The sequence below is a fragment of the Typha latifolia genome, chromosome 3, assembly GCF_019914945.1.
Source record: "Typha latifolia isolate L0001 chromosome 3, TyphaL0001v2, whole genome shotgun sequence".
NCBI classification, from domain to species: Eukaryota; Viridiplantae; Streptophyta; class Magnoliopsida; order Poales; family Typhaceae; genus Typha; species Typha latifolia.
In genome coordinates this window covers 17,751,596-17,766,595 of record NC_133088.1, presented here as the reverse complement: position 1 = coordinate 17,766,595, position 15,000 = coordinate 17,751,596, and the positions used below count along the sequence as shown (strand labels likewise).

Below are 15,000 nucleotides of genomic sequence, written 5' to 3'. Positions count from 1 at the left end.
GAGGGCTCTCGGTAGTTTCTTAGGTTTAGGATTAGGGTTAGGGTTAGGGTTTCTTCTTCTTCCTCCTTTTCCCTCCTCGGGCAGAACGGGCAGGTGGGCGGGGCCCACGTTGGATCCTCGTGGAGCGGTTGGGTTGTGTAGGGCTTTGGGCTGCCCGGAAAGTACGGGCAGGGGGAGGGAGTGCGGGGGGCTGACCAATTCCCGATGAAAGCGACTGCCTGCCCATGGCCGACAGCCACGACGAGTAGCGGTGGAGGGAAGAGGTCAGTTTTGACCTTAGAGACTCCCACTCCTCGGCTCGGCTCGGCTCCGCTCCGCTCCGTTCGACCCATCTTAAATAGTTAACAGCTCAGGGTGTGAAATGAAAATTTCACAAAGCTCTCACCCCCCTCCCGTCTTTTCCGTTGGGAAGTTACGGGGTTCTCTCACGTGTGGAAGTCGGCAGCGCGCGAGAAATGAGGGCAGAGTTCCCGAGGTAGCCGTTAGAAGTGCGACTGCGAGGTGACTTCACCTACGGTTTATAAGAAGAAGAAGAAGAAGAAGAAGAAGAAGAGGGCGAAAGAAAAAGTTTACTCGTTTCCTGGTACCGTTTCACTGCTAGCATCCACGTTTCCTCCGTAACGGTCGGTTTTAGGTTAAATCCATGCAAGATTTCAGTTAGTCAACTCTCAAGTATTTATCCAGATCGATCTTTCTTCATGAATCATTTAGACATGTGTCTGAATAATTTTGCCATGTCTCAAATAGTTAATAATGCATATGGATCCGTTACAGTTGTGGCTGTGAGCTTGCACGTTTGACTCCGTATAGTTTATTAGGATTAAAAGAAAATCTAGCACTACGTACTCTAATTAAGTTTTGATATATTAACGCAATACTTTAAGAAACTCTTTATCCAAAAACCTCATCTATCTCACTCTTTCCTCATTAATTTAGTTCCACTTCAACATCATCTATAATTAAATCGTCGGACTCGATATTAAAAGAGCAAACAATGATCAGAAAGAACAACCACTGCTTAATTAATTTTAGATAAAAGGACAAATATACCACACTAGCATTTGCACATAAATTCTCTGTAAGTACCACTACGATTAATATATGGTGCAATAGATGTATTATTACACTTTTTGCCTCATTTTATGGTACATATAGTTGCCATGGATCAATGTGTACTTCGTAAAGTGTTTTCCTAGCTCAAGCTTTGATATATATAAATATGTCTAGCTCCTCCTTTGTAGCATTAGAGTTGAAATTAAGCCAAGCCAAAGAAAGCCGAAGAGGTTTATAGCTTAATTAATTACTAGTTCTTGCTAGGAAAGATATATAGAGAGAGAGAGACTGATGTGGGTCCCATCCGCCGTAGCAACCTCTATCCCACAAGCCTTTAACCTGACCCTAAGGTCAACCTCCCTATAACCCACGGTTAACAATCCCTTAAACCCCGGTTTAGGACATTTTAATAAGGCCCCCTTCCTGCCCTAACACATCGCCATCACCATTACATCATTTATCATATCATAACCCATCTCTTCTCTCTCTCTCTCAAGACTCACGCGCCTCTCTGTTCCCTTCTCTCTCTAAATTATTTTAACACCTCTCTCTCTCTCTCTCTTTCTCTCTCTCTCTCTCTGTATCCGTCCCTTCCACCTCCCTTTCTCTGCATAGATCCTCGTTTTTTCTATATTTCCTCGCAACTAGATCTCTCCTCAACCTTCCCTGTTCTCCAACCCTTCTTAATCATCATCTATTTCCTTTTCTAGCTATTCCCAACCCTTTTCCCCACTTTTCAAATTTAAAAAAGAAGAAACACAGTCTCCTATTATTTTTCTCGTATTATTGTATTTTTTTTTCTCTTTTTTCTTATATGAGTTAATTATGGCCGGGTTGGATCTAGGCACCGCCGCCTCCAGATTCGTGCATAACCTCCACCACCTTCCCCACCACCTCAACAACCATAGCCACAACAACAACGACAACGACAACTCCGAGGACGATCACAATGTCAACCGCGGCAACGATGGCTCCTCCTCGTCGGCCCAGGCGGGCTCCGTGGTGGCTCGCCGCCCACGTGGCAGGCCACCGGGTTCGAAGAACAAGCCGAAGCCCCCGGTAATTATCACCAGGGAGAGCGCCAACACACTCCGGGCCCACATCTTGGAGGTCGGCGGCGGCTGCGACGTGTTCGACTGCGTCGCCACTTACGCTCGCCGCCGCCAGCGCGGCATCTGCGTGCTCAGCGGCAGCGGCACCGTCACGAACGTTACTCTGCGTCAGCCCTCCGCCGCGGGCGCAGTCGTCGCCCTCCACGGCCGGTTCGAGATCCTCTCACTTTCAGGATCCTTCCTCCCGCCGCCGGCCCCACCCGGCGCCACGAGCCTCACGATCTTCCTCGCGGGAGGGCAGGGGCAGGTGGTGGGAGGGAACGTCGTCGGGGCTCTCTTCGCCGCCGGGCCAGTGATCGTGATCGCCGCCTCGTTCACGAACGTCGCGTACGAGAGGCTGCCGTTGGAGGAGGAGGAGGCCCCGCCGCTGCAGATGCTGCCGCCGGTGCCGCAAGGATCGGGGGGCGAGGCGGGGAGCGGGGGGGGAGGGGGAGAGGGAGCGGGGAATCCGTTTCCCGACCCGTCGTCTTCGGGGCTGCCCTTCTTTAATTTGCCGTCGCTTAACATGGCGAATTGCCAGCTGCCTGTCGATGGCCACGGCTGGGCCGGCGCATCGGCCGGCCGGGGGCCCTTCTGATCATACGGTTAATAACGGGTGCAATATCGCGACAATTCCATGCAACGGAGAGTAGAGTTCTTGAGCAGCTCAAGGTTAGAATATTTCCCTATGTAAAATTAGTCTCCCTCCCTCTCTCTCTCACTCAAATGTGCTGATATTTTGGTTTCGTGGGCTTTGTGTTGTTATCTTTTCCTCTCTCATGCCCTCCGGTCTGATCCTGTTGTTGTTTGTTATTGCTGTTGTTGTTATTGTTGTAGCTACTAGATGCTTGTTATTTTCATAAGCAATGGTTTGAGGCCACTGGCCTTTAACACTTGTCCACTGCTAGCTTTATCCTCGCTATATTAATACTACGCTTTCATGTTTACAGATCTATTCATAGTTGAATGAATTGGGTCTCGTGAATGCTTTTTGAAGCTCTAAAATTGGTTTTGTCTTTGATCGATACTATCTAAAAAGAAGAACATATAATGTTATTGTAGTAGCTGTTATGTTGCTTCAATTCTTGTTACATATATAGATCTGGTTATGTAGGAGAAGTAGGGCATCCTAGATGTGGTTTAATTATAAAATTTCTTCTTCCCACGTGTGCATGTATTAATTTGATGAAGAGACCACAAGATTTAAGTTTCTGGAAACATGCAAGCTAACTCCTGGGGAATCTTAACCATCTTCCTGTCTATGTCTTTGTATTTCTCTGTCCATGTTAAATCCAAACTGCTGTTTTCTATGAGTTATCGGGAGCTGCGCATTCAAAGATTCCTTCTGAGTTCCTTAATTTGTGCACGATCTTTTTCTTGTTCACTCCGTTGTGGTTAGTTTTACATTTATTATACCTATTCAAGCCAGATATATGCACTTCATCATCTCAATCATCATATTTGCTGGATCGAGTAATAACTTCAAATTATTTGCTATCTTTCAAAAGATTATGTTTTTTTTTATTCCGTTCTAATTATAAAACATCGGATGTGTTGTATTCCAAATATTAGACTTAAATAATAACTTCAAATTATTTGCTATCTTTCAAACGATTATGTTTTTTTTTATTCCGTTTTAATTATAGAACATCGGATGTGTTGTATTCCAAATACTTGTGACGTTCATGCTAATATGAAACTAATCGATCAAGAAAACGAGACCTAACTGTCCAAGTCTTTCTTTTTAGCTAATTAGATATTTAGTATGATATCTCATCAATTACATATAGTTTACCATCATTGAAATTATTTGTTATTATGTCAACTATCAGTTTATGTTCTTAAGATTTGATAAATATGGTTCAGATGTTACCTTATAACAGCATGCATGCTCATAGCACCTTATAGATAGATGGTTACACCTCCTATTATCAATTATTCAGTTATTTCGTCTTCTTCTTTTTCTTCTTTTTGTTGAGAAAGTTATTAGGTTTCGTTTTATATATCGAGATCTTTGCTTGTCTAGGGTAAGTTAAGGCAGTTGATCACCACTGATTAATTGCATGAGCTTGCACAATACTAGGGAATTCCAACTTCTAATTTTGTAAATACACACATTTATTTCGATAGTAGAGGCAATTATTCTATATTATTAACCTTAATTAGGAGGAGAAATTGAAGTAATTGTATTGCCGGACTGTTGAATGGAAAAATAGGTGAAATTCTTTTCTTGCGTCATGTATGTGTTCTAAAATTTTTCGAACATATTAAGCTTGCTGATAGAGAAACCATGAAGATAAGTGGCAAAAGTTTTAAGGAAGGTATCTTGATCAATTAAACTGATGCGCTTCTTCAAAGTTATTTCAGTTGTACTTTTCATTCATCTGATATATATATAATTTAAGAAAGGTTAAGTAGCCTCTCTAGACTTTCGGCTATTCGAGATTTGCAGGACTCGAGGGTATCCTATATGATGAAACTTGAGGTTTTGGCAATTAAAATATACTGCAACTAGATCTTCTGCTATCTAATGTAGCTAGCTTGCAAATTCTAACCTGATACATTCCATACAGTTCTTCAGTTATTAGTTCTAGAATCATCTACTTTATATATGATGTCACTTCTTTCACATACATTAATATTTTGGAGATGGATAGCTAGAGATTCTTCTCTTTGAACCTGTACTTTATTTACCCAACAGCAGAAACTATATTATATCTATAGCGTACACGGTGATCTCGAACTATCATAATTCTTGATATAATTCCACTAGAATTCAGACATTTTGCTGGATTTCTGATGTTCCAAGAAAAAGAAAAAAGAGAAGAAATTGCTAGCAAATGATGAACTTTTTCTTCTTACATGAAATACAAGGGTTTTTTTTGGACATGTAAAAGAGTCTGATACTATAATGTAATGAAATTCTGAAGCAAATTAAACGGCATATGAACTAATAGCGAATCTTCTTATTAGTTACTATAATGTCACATATGTCTCAGATATGTTGTACTTTTATCATTTACATCACAGAACAAGCATTTGGGTTCTCATCACTGAAGTACTCAGTTGGATGCATGCAGTGAAGAAAGGGTGCAGGATGTGGGTAATTTATGAAGTCTGGGTGTGTGCAGTTCATAAAATGTGGATGTGTGCATGGTATGAAGTAAGGAAAAATGATATCTTTGCTCTTTATCTCCTCTTTCTCTTTCTTCTCAGTCACTTCTATCTTCACTCCTTCTTTACCAACCTTTGCTTCCACCTTTATTTTCTCTTCAACCTTCTCCACTTTCTTCTCTTGCTTTTGAGGTATAATCTCGGCGTGCTTGCGCGCCTTCTTGCGGATGTATTCGATCAATTTTTTCTCCTCTATTGTGCCGACGATTGTGCAAGTCTGAGCTTCTCGATTTGTCTTAACAGTATGAATACCTGTAGCATTAATTAACTAATCAAAGGTTAGCAAAAAAAAAAAATGTTTGTTTTTCTTTTTTTAAGAAAGAAATTGTTTGCTTGAAGAAAACAATCAAAGTATTTGGTGAATTTGATATATACTTTTGTGTTGTAGCAAAACTTCAGTGAGATCGGCTGCACATCTATCACAGTGCATATGAACCTTCACAACTGTGGTCTTCACAACCTCCTGAAAGTAATGGTTGTAACATAAGAAATTAACAAGTAACAAGCATATATATATAATTTGGAGGTTTTACATAAAGCAAGGGGAAGAAAATTTCTAGATTTATATTCTTATTGTCGATAATTAACTTGAAGAAGAAAACATATACCTCTTTCTTCTTCTCCTCCTTCACTACTGGCTTCTCTTCTTTCTTTGGTAAGGGTGATAAGAGCTCAACCTTCTTCCTGGTCTTCTTCTCGAGTCGCTCATGAATCTTCTTCACGTCGATCTTGACGCCTTTAACTGTAACTTTTCCGCTCTCAACATTGATATCCACCTTCTGAACCCCTGAAATATATAAAGCAAAGGTAGATCGATCATAACTAACACACAAAGATAAACTTAGACATGCAATATTCTCACCTTGGTGCCGTGTGATATGATTCTCAATCACCCGAGCACATTCCTTGCAATGGATGTTTAACTTATAAATGGCGGTGATCACCTCTTCTTTCTTCTCCACGACCACCTCTTTCTTCTCGCTTGCACCCATGCTAGCTCAAATCTATCCAAGAAATAATGAAGAATACGCCAATGGAAGAAATTAACCACCTACGAATTCTTGTGATCAGAACAAGAAATGAGCTTAATTGGAACGTTAATATGCTCAGGGATGAAGAGTTGGTGGGATTCGTTGAAGGTAGTTCACTTGCAAAAGAAAGTTTCACTAGTAGACCAAAGAAATGGAGAAAGCTAACAATGTTAGGATACATATAAGTTGAAATATAATTGATAGTCCAATATTGGACAAGCATACCATTACCATAGGAGGCCTCTCTGATCAAAATTAAACAATTAAATCAGAAATAACACATAGTTCAACTACTTTCCCAAGTTTTCAATATCAATTAACCTAATCTAGGCTCTATGGTCGGGACCCACGAGAAAAATATAGTGAGAAATTTTCCTTGCTAATGATAAGGATGTGTTGTTTACTTGTTTTTACAAATACAAATAAGGAGGAGGATCTATTTGCAAATACATCAAAAAGAGGGGTTTTCCACGATACGCTGTAATTGTAGGTGGCGATATGCAAAACGACCAACCGGGCACTAGAAGATGTGAATCACGAGGCGAAACGCATGTTTCAGATTTCCGAAGTCGGTCGAATTGCTTCCTTTATAAGCGGGAGGCGGAGCGCGGTAAGAGTGCACAGAGACAGAGGGAGAGGCTGGGCATATTTAAACTTTTCTCTCTCGCGCCCGCCCTTCTCGATCTCGCTAGAAGCTACATTGCAGGTAATTCGATCTCCATCGCAGTCATTTCTTGCCACTTTCTTGATTAGGGTTTCGTTATTGGGGGAATTCGCGGGCTAGTTTCTGTTCCTTTCTTCGTTCACGTGTTCTAGGGTTTTGGATGGATCCTCTTACGCCCCAACTCGTGTTTGCATTACTATGCCGGTACGATTTTGAATAATTTATTTTAAGTTTCTTTGCTTTATCGGTGGTGAATCGAAAGTATTCGCATAATTCAAATGGTCCTGTTTCGACGATTTTGCCAGATGAGTGGAGTAGCATCATATTGAGATTCGGCATCCTGCTCAAATGACAGGGTGCTAAAGGTTTCTAAGAAGGTTTAACTGCGGTCTTCCTTTCTTTCTATGAATTATGTAAGAGTTACTATTCCAATATTGCTGGATTTCGTATGTTTACCCTTTGACAGCATGAGTATAACATACTCCTAGATTTGCTTATTCATATGCTGTCATATTTGGGTCATTGATCTGCAATGAATTTCTCGTTATTTTGATAAGCTTTTTAAATTCTATCTTATTTCATAGGTACTTTTTCTATACTATTGTTTGGGGCTTTGATTGATTGACCTCAAATTTTGTCAAGTCAATTCTATCTTAATCTTTACTTGTTCTTCTTCTTGTGACTCTCATAAGGTTCTGTTGTTATGTTTTCACAAAGTAGGATCTGCAAAATTTGAACATTTGGGACACGAGTTACCTTGTAATTAGATCTTTCTACCAATACATAAAATAAATTATTCAAGATTTTCTATGCTTCTTTGCACCACTATATATTATTGTGATTTTTGGGGCTGTATTATCTTCCCACCTTTGATTGAGATAGCAAACTAACGTCGACAATTCCATACTTCCTGTTGCGACACTTTATAGGAGTTTACTTAATGCAAATTGCTTTTACATAATGAGTTATTCATAATGGGGATATGACAGACTTTGTGAATGCATTATCCTTTCTATCATAATTATATTTGATCATTTTCTCTTTATTCCGTTCTTTTGCCTCTTTGTTACTTAAGTAAAAGAATTTTTTTCTTGTTCCATATTATTCAGGTTATAAATCTGCACAGAGGTGCATGTCACCTAATTTAAGTTAAACTATCTATTTATAGGTAATTTGATAGATCACCTTAGCGTCTACTAGAATGTGTCTTCATGTCTTGCAAAGATATGTTGGTCTCTTAGAGCTTAATTTTTTTAATCTTAATATGACTCTTATAATATCCTCTTTTTGCTAAGATTTTATTTTGTTGTATACTTGCATATATCTCTTCCTTCTTGATTTGGGCACTTCATGGTCACTTCATGGTTCAAAAACACAATTTCCTATGCTCAAATTTCTTAGTTCTACTACTGGAATCATTTTCAGTTGTTTTTTTTTGTCTTAATATCAGCAATGTCTAGTTTCTATATTGTTTATAACTGAGGTTATCAGTTCTTCTTATGATCTTTTTCTTACTAGACCCAAAAATAACATGTATCCCGAAATTTTGTCTTATCTAGCTAGTTGACTTCAGGCTTTGATGGAATCTTAAGGTTAAAATAATTGTCTTTTGACTAGTTGATTTATCACGGATGTAATGTTTTTTTGGCATGCGTTGAACTTTTGATCCAATTTTGTTCTATGTTTACTAAGAATATATTCTCTTCCGATTGTCAACTGGTTCTGCTCCTTCGACTCCATAACATTTTGCACTTGTCAGTTATGGCTGTGATGTAGACTTTAATGTTTTTATTCATTACTACTTTTATATTTTATCCTGCTTTTACATTGATTTGTATGATAATGAGGTAACAAGGTTCTAAGATGTTGCATACTTGTATTATTAATTAGTTGTTAGATCGTGCTGTTTCTCATCCTAATCTATATTTTATTGTAAAATTGCCCTGATATTTATTTTATTTCAAATTGTACATTTGCTCCCAGTGTTTTTTTTTTTTAAATTCCATGCTGAGATAATTCTCAACCAAATCTGTTTTGCCATGATCACGTCACTTAATTGTTAAGAAATTCTCAACCAACTTACTTTTGTAACTTAATGTCAATTCTAGCAGGTCTCTTAAATTTGATTGTCAGTTTCATATTGTCTAATATTGATCCTGGTTTCTGTTATGAATTATGCCTAAGAACATCATCAATTCTCATTTTAACTAATCTGACTTTATCCTGTTGCATCACTTGTTATTTCATTTCTAGTTGAGTTTTATGGTTAACATTTTGGTAAAATAATTTTATCATTTAAGAATAATATATAATTATTAACTTCACCGTGTTTTCTTTTCTTCTCCAATTGAAACCATTGTTGGTTTTGATCATATTATGACTTGCCACTCTTTCTTTCTTTGTTGAATTGGTTGCCAATTACCATTTGTTTTTGACATAAACTTACATGGTTGGTGAACTTTCTCTGTCACTACTGATGAGCGATGGATGCATGAATGCAAGCAAAATTATGTTCCAAGTTTGAACCATATCGAGGACTTAAAGAGAAGAAGTTGAGGGTTCTGTGGAATTCACTTGCATCTGAAATAACTATTTTATGTTACATGCTTTGACACATAGATGCCAGTGATCATGAACACTACAAACTCAAACTCTTTAAGTTAAGCTGTTGTTAACTTCCATTCGCCCCTTTATCTTCCTGCAGAATTTGAAGCTTCTTACACCCTTTACTTTCACTTTTCAGATGGCTGCTTTTCATCATTTATCAATATCTGTTCTTCCTTTTCGTGGACACGCGGCTAGCTTTATAATGGTTGAAATTTATTAACTGCAATTTTATCTAAGATTAAAGTTCTTAACATAATATGTGATATGCAAGGACATTCTTATAAAGGAACCAGAATACTGAATTGTCATGCTCATTTTTGTTGTAGGCATCTGATGCTCACAAAAGGTATGATGGCTCCACCTTCTTGCCTATGCTCTTTTTTCTTAACGTGAAAACAATATTAATATGACAGGCAACAACAATGCTTATGTCTCTTTCTTTGACTCAGAGGTAGTAAAGCTTTTGCATCAGATCCTCATTTCAAAGTTGTTTGGAATTTTTAGTCAGTATGACTTTTTACATGGTTATGGCCTCTTTTTTTATTTTTTTATTATTTTTTTATTATGGCTATTTCCTATTCTTTCTAATCATGTGTAATGAATATGATTTACGATGTCTAATATGCCTATTATTTAATGATCCATTTGGTTAGAGAGCTTAATGTTCAAGAATCATGTTCTTTAATATTAGTGTCCTTAGTATTCCGAGTAGCAGCCAAGGGCATTATAGGTCTACGGTAAGTTACACTCACTCTGCATCCATCCATACAGTTGTCAGGGCAGGCATTGCAGCCTGATGCATCTATTCCAATTGCCTTTTGAGTCATGCAGGATTAGCAAAAGGATGGCCTAATCTCAATATGGGCCTTAGGTTGAGGCTCACTTAGCCGAAATTCCTTTTCTGAAGCCTGTCTGGAGAAATAGTCCTTAATAGGCCAATTTCCTTCTGCCTCTCAGATTGTAAACTGCATCATTTGGCGATGCCTTTTTAATCAATCATTAGGAAAACACTCTTGGTTGAGATCTCCAAGTTTTTTTTTTCCACTTTGGATATTTGTACAGAGATATACAAACTCAACCTCCTGCTTGTGTCCTAAAAATATGCTTTGCTCAACTTGCAGGCAAACCTTTGGATTTGCCCTAGATCTTTGCGATTTGCTTTGGCTTTTGGAGCATTACAGCTAATATTTTTGTGCAGTCCTGGAAATAACTGGTAAATGCAAAAAATTAAAGTGCTTCACTTTTCTTTGCCATTAGTTTCCCCAATTACTGCTGTTAGTTTCTTTTGGTAAACAGTGACTAGGAAATCAACTGTCAGTTTTCTTGGATTATGGGAGAACCAATGAACCAACTACTTATTTATGTCTTGTTCTTTTTGCTGCTTACTGTCTCCCTTTTGCCTCTAGAGTTTTCCTTTTTTCCTTTTTTTTTTGGTGGAAATTGGATGAATCGATTTGATCTCAGCTATCCATTCCTGTAGGACTAACCAAATACAGTGGTTGAGAACACTAAGAGATGTCCTTACTGTTTCACCAGCTACTGTGTATTAATGGGCCAAAGAGGATGATTTAGAAACCAGCCTATTGATCTATCATCACCTAACACACCCATGTAAAATTGTAAATAGCCAACCTGATTATTCGCTGAGATTAAAGGTTTCACAATTGGCAGAATACACCCTAGCTTTTGCCTTATGAACTTGTATTATTCCTAAACCAATAGGTTGAGGGAATCCAATGCATACTTTCTTCTTTCGACCACAAGCAAATGCAAAAGAAAAATAAGCATCTAATTCTTATCACCTTTTCTCAAGCCTATAAATGTTGCATTAAGCTAACATTAATTGATAAAAATCAAGCAAGAAGACGTGGCAATGCTTCATAATCATATGGACGAATTATCTGGCTTTGATTATATGGACGAACTATCTCACGATGATCATATGGTGAGCTTAGATGACCGCTGGCTATCACCACAGTCTCACTTTTCAAAGATCTATGACGAAGACAAACTCATGCGAAAGTATAGAGAGATTGATGATGCGATACACCATAGTGATTTTGACTACCTCCAGAATCTCGTTAAGAAGGAAATGTCACAGACCATAAATTTATCAGATGACCCACTGCTTAGCGTCGTGATTGCCTATGAGAAGAGGGATCTTGCAATGAAGCTGTTGGAGGTGATGCCTGAAATGAATCTGATGGCTTCGAAGTGCTACGATGATACCGCGCTGCACGTGGCTGCAGCAAAGGGAGACGTGACAGTGGTGGAGGCTCTAGTGAAGAAGTGCAAGGAGCTTATGGGGAAAACAAACAAGAACCTGGAGACTCCGCTGCATAAGGCAGCACTCTACGGGGAGCGAGATGTCTTTTGGAAGCTGGTGGAGCTCGGAAGCAAGATAGAACAAAGGAGGGAGGATGGCTCCACCATGCTGCATTGTGCAGTCATGGGAAATGCACCTGGTATAAGTTAACTATATGTAATTAAATCAGATAGGTTTTGGTTGTTTGTTGCATGATTTGCATCTAATATAAGATTCACCATCTTACATAACTAGTTGATGTGTAATGCATATTTGCAGATCTTGCAATAGAGATAGCAAGTGAATATCAAGATCTGATGACTAGTCGCAATTCGCGTGCCGTCACGCCATTGCAGCTCTTGCTGACCATTCCTGAGGCCTTCAGAAGCAAACTGCAACTTGGGCCCCTGGGTTCCTTCATCTATGGCTGTTAGTACACTTTCCTCCCTTTTATTTTTTTTTCCTTTCAAATTTTATTCAGTTTCTTGAATTAGGCACTTATTTAGCTAAAACATATTGTCTTGGAGTACTGGTGATTTGTTTTCGTAATAGTTAGAACAATCAACCAAACTTTCATATCATAAGGATTAGCGGGGTTTTAGAGATCAATGCAAACTAATTGCAACGGAAATTTAGCTTGATGTGTACTGGAGAAGGTTTCAAATACAATATCTAAATTATTAGACATGCCTGAAACTATTTCTTGACTCATGAACCTGTTTTATTCCTATCCATCAGTCTCTCATTGCATTGCCACCTTATGTGAAAGAACAAGGTTGAAGATGAATTTAAGAATACGTAACTGGAAGAGAAAAGAAACATGGAAGATAAGGAAACTGAGGCACTTTCGACCATAATTTTTCTTCAAAATAACCAACTTGGATTGCACATATATAAAGGCTTTCAATGCATTGGAATAGTCTTAAATGAATATTCAGTGAGGAATGTGTTAATTTAAATAGCATATATAGTGCTTTATTTTAATGATAGAAGTTCTGAAAGGTTTATCAGGAAGCAAGAAGATTCTAAATAAGTATATTTCTATAGACATGCTCTGGAAATCAACTGTGGGAGATGTTATGGGTTGCTTACACATTATAAACAATGCTCATGGAAACTATTGAGGCACGAGACACACATGAAACACCAGTATTAAACTTGCACACATGTGCTTGCGAGTGTGTGCATTACCACTCATGCTCTCTTAGCACTCCTTTCTAGCTTACTTTGTTATTTCAGTTATTCCATTGGAAGAGAAACCAGTTCTTGAACGTGAAGGGGATGAAGAGGATTTGGAGAAACCAATGATGTATCCAAGTAAGGTGATTCACTACTTAATATTTTGTGATATGAGAATTCATGCTTCATGCACCAAATTGAACAATCCAATTTCTCTAAAAGTTTTAAGCTAACTAAGAATGATGAACTCAATCTTTCATATTCTAGTATATTCTCATGTACATTAGGTTGAAGACCTGGACTTTGATTAAATGGATTGAATGTTCTTTGTTTCAACATTAATGACATAATGATTTTGGCTTTTATTGCAACAAATGCAGGATGAAGGGAAGCATTCTCTGATGACACTTCGTCAAAAGTTTCCACCTAATTGTTATACCATTTTTGACCTCTTGGAGTTGACCTTCATTCCTGGTACAGTAATATCCCTTGAGGTTGCTACATTTGACTTATTGACTTCCTGGGTTTGATGTTTTTACAGGCAGATGGATTTGGCATTTTGTTTTCAATGTATTGAAGCAATGTGAGTTTTATTCTAATAGGAATAGGTTCAAGAAGGTATTTTGGATTATTATTTATATTCTGGACTTGAAAAATCAATTGCCTTGTGTGATCTTATTTTTCCATCCAGGGAAGTTTCTATATGAACTGATATCCACATTTATAATCTAATATATTATAGTTAATTTACAATTCTTGTTTGTTATTTGACAGTATTTCCTAGCATTCACTCTCTCCAGTTGAAGAAACAAAACCATGGGCAAGCAACAGAATTGATTGCTTTCTTGGCTAGCTATATCCTGGTTTTTGGGATTTTTTTAACAAAGGAGGAGATCCTTCTGAAAGAAGAAGAAATATGTTTCACCCTGAAGAACAACAGGAATCTAGGACAAGAAATGGAAACGAACAACAAGGGAAGATAACTATAGAAGTTAAGTGCTGTTGCGGGAAAGAGGATGCGATTGAGAATAAAACTATAGAAGTGAACTGTTGCTGCCAGAAAAAGGATGTGACTGACTGATGATGAGATAATTCAATGGAATAAGTCACCTCTAATTCTTGGTGCTAAAATGGGACTTGATGAATTCGTGAAGCAAATCTTAACACTTATTTCCGCAATCTGCATCCAATTTAGATACAGGGAAGGAATGTGCTTCAAGTGGCAATCAAATATGGACACAAAAAGATTGTGAAAGTTATAGAATCAATGACCTCTGGGAGTAATCCAACTTTACCTTCTTGGTTGCTGTCCTCCATCGACACCGTGACTGGAAATACCATCTTGCATTTCGCTGCAGAGAAAACTGAGAAAGATGAGGGCTTTGCTTTGCAGATGCAATATGAACTCCAATGGTTTGAGGTGAATTTACACATAACTACTATATATATATATATATATATATATATACTTCACTAACTTTAATATGCCTATTCCAACCATTTTCCTAATTGAAGAGTTGGTGAGAAAAATCTTTTTCTTAGGTTTGACTACACAAAAGATAGATGGACTTGGAAGATACATATCCACTATGTAACTATGTGGATGTTTGTGACATACATAGATAAATTTGTACGCCATAAGTTAATCTTCTATATCCTACCTAAATCTAGTACTTTATTATTATTATTATTAGCTATATATACACACACACACACACACACATACATACATATAATGAAATTGAAATCCTTTTGAAGACCAACTTCTTTCCTCTTTATATTAGGAATTAAAAGTTTTAAATTTTTTTAAAAAGAATGATATAACTGTAAAAGGTTGCAAACCAAAAGGATTAAATTTATGCTATACTACTCACACGGATAGGTGTGCTAAAAGTA

At 37.9% G+C, this 15,000-nt stretch overlaps 3 protein-coding genes across 10 annotated transcripts; 2 read left to right on the top strand and 1 right to left on the bottom strand.

Moving 5' to 3' along the window:
• Positions 1 to 1,497: 1,497 nt before the first annotated feature.
• Positions 1,498 to 3,149, top strand: LOC140783289 (AT-hook motif nuclear-localized protein 23-like). The gene has a single exon (XM_073130117.1). It carries the CDS (start codon positions 1,879 to 1,881, stop codon positions 2,740 to 2,742), a length of 864 nt encoding a protein of 287 aa, XP_072986218.1. The 5' UTR covers positions 1,498 to 1,878; the 3' UTR covers positions 2,743 to 3,149.
• Positions 3,150 to 5,090: 1,941 nt separating this feature from the next.
• LOC140783288 (heavy metal-associated isoprenylated plant protein 4-like) lies at positions 5,091 to 6,399 on the bottom strand. Its single transcript, XM_073130116.1, has 4 exons — positions 6,181 to 6,399; positions 5,927 to 6,105; positions 5,694 to 5,781; positions 5,091 to 5,570 (listed from the first exon to the last, which is right to left on the bottom strand). Exons 1-4 carry the CDS (start codon positions 6,308 to 6,310, stop codon positions 5,164 to 5,166), a joined length of 804 nt encoding a protein of 267 aa, XP_072986217.1. The 5' UTR covers positions 6,311 to 6,399; the 3' UTR covers positions 5,091 to 5,163.
• A 559-nt stretch (positions 6,400 to 6,958) lies between these two features.
• Positions 6,959 to 14,745, top strand: LOC140784427 (uncharacterized). 8 transcript variants are annotated; one of them, XM_073131832.1, is made up of 11 exons: positions 6,963 to 7,055; positions 7,166 to 7,217; positions 7,319 to 7,426; positions 9,757 to 9,825; positions 9,947 to 9,966; positions 10,742 to 12,085; positions 12,205 to 12,354; positions 13,165 to 13,247; positions 13,485 to 13,578; positions 13,646 to 13,687; positions 13,879 to 14,745. In XM_073131832.1, exons 6-11 carry the CDS (start codon positions 11,494 to 11,496, stop codon positions 14,085 to 14,087), a joined length of 1,170 nt encoding a protein of 389 aa, XP_072987933.1. In that variant the 5' UTR covers positions 6,963 to 7,055; positions 7,166 to 7,217; positions 7,319 to 7,426; positions 9,757 to 9,825; positions 9,947 to 9,966; positions 10,742 to 11,493; the 3' UTR covers positions 14,088 to 14,745. The 8 variants fall into 8 exon arrangements, with proteins under 8 accessions (XP_072987937.1, XP_072987934.1, XP_072987933.1 ...); XM_073131838.1 differs by having other exon boundaries at positions 7,319 to 9,966; positions 10,742 to 10,833; positions 11,738 to 12,085; XM_073131835.1 differs by having other exon boundaries at positions 7,319 to 9,966; positions 10,742 to 10,833; positions 11,576 to 12,085.
• Positions 14,746 to 15,000: the final 255 nt, after the last annotated feature.

Excerpts from the sequence above, each read along its gene's own strand:
- LOC140783289 (XM_073130117.1), top strand. The coding sequence starts at position 1,879 with ATGGCCGGGTTGGATCTAGGCACCGCCGCCTCCAGATTCGTGCATAAC.
- LOC140783288 (XM_073130116.1), bottom strand. The coding sequence starts at position 6,310 with ATGGGTGCAAGCGAGAAGAAAGAGGTGGTCGTGGAGAAGAAAGAAGAG. Across the intron at positions 6,106-6,180 it reads TCATATCACACGGCACCAAG|GGGTTCAGAAGGTGGATATC; the intron begins GTGAGAATATTG and ends TATATATTTCAG. Across the intron at positions 5,571-5,693 it reads AGTTTTGCTACAACACAAAA|GTATTCATACTGTTAAGACA; the intron begins GTATATATCAAA and ends TTAATGCTACAG.
- LOC140784427 (XM_073131833.1), top strand. The coding sequence starts at position 11,494 with ATGCTTCATAATCATATGGACGAATTATCTGGCTTTGATTATATGGAC. Across the intron at positions 12,355-13,164 it reads GGGTTCCTTCATCTATGGCT|TTATTCCATTGGAAGAGAAA; the intron begins GTTAGTACACTT and ends TTGTTATTTCAG. Across the intron at positions 13,688-13,878 it reads TTTCAATGTATTGAAGCAAT|TATTTCCTAGCATTCACTCT; the intron begins GTGAGTTTTATT and ends GTTATTTGACAG.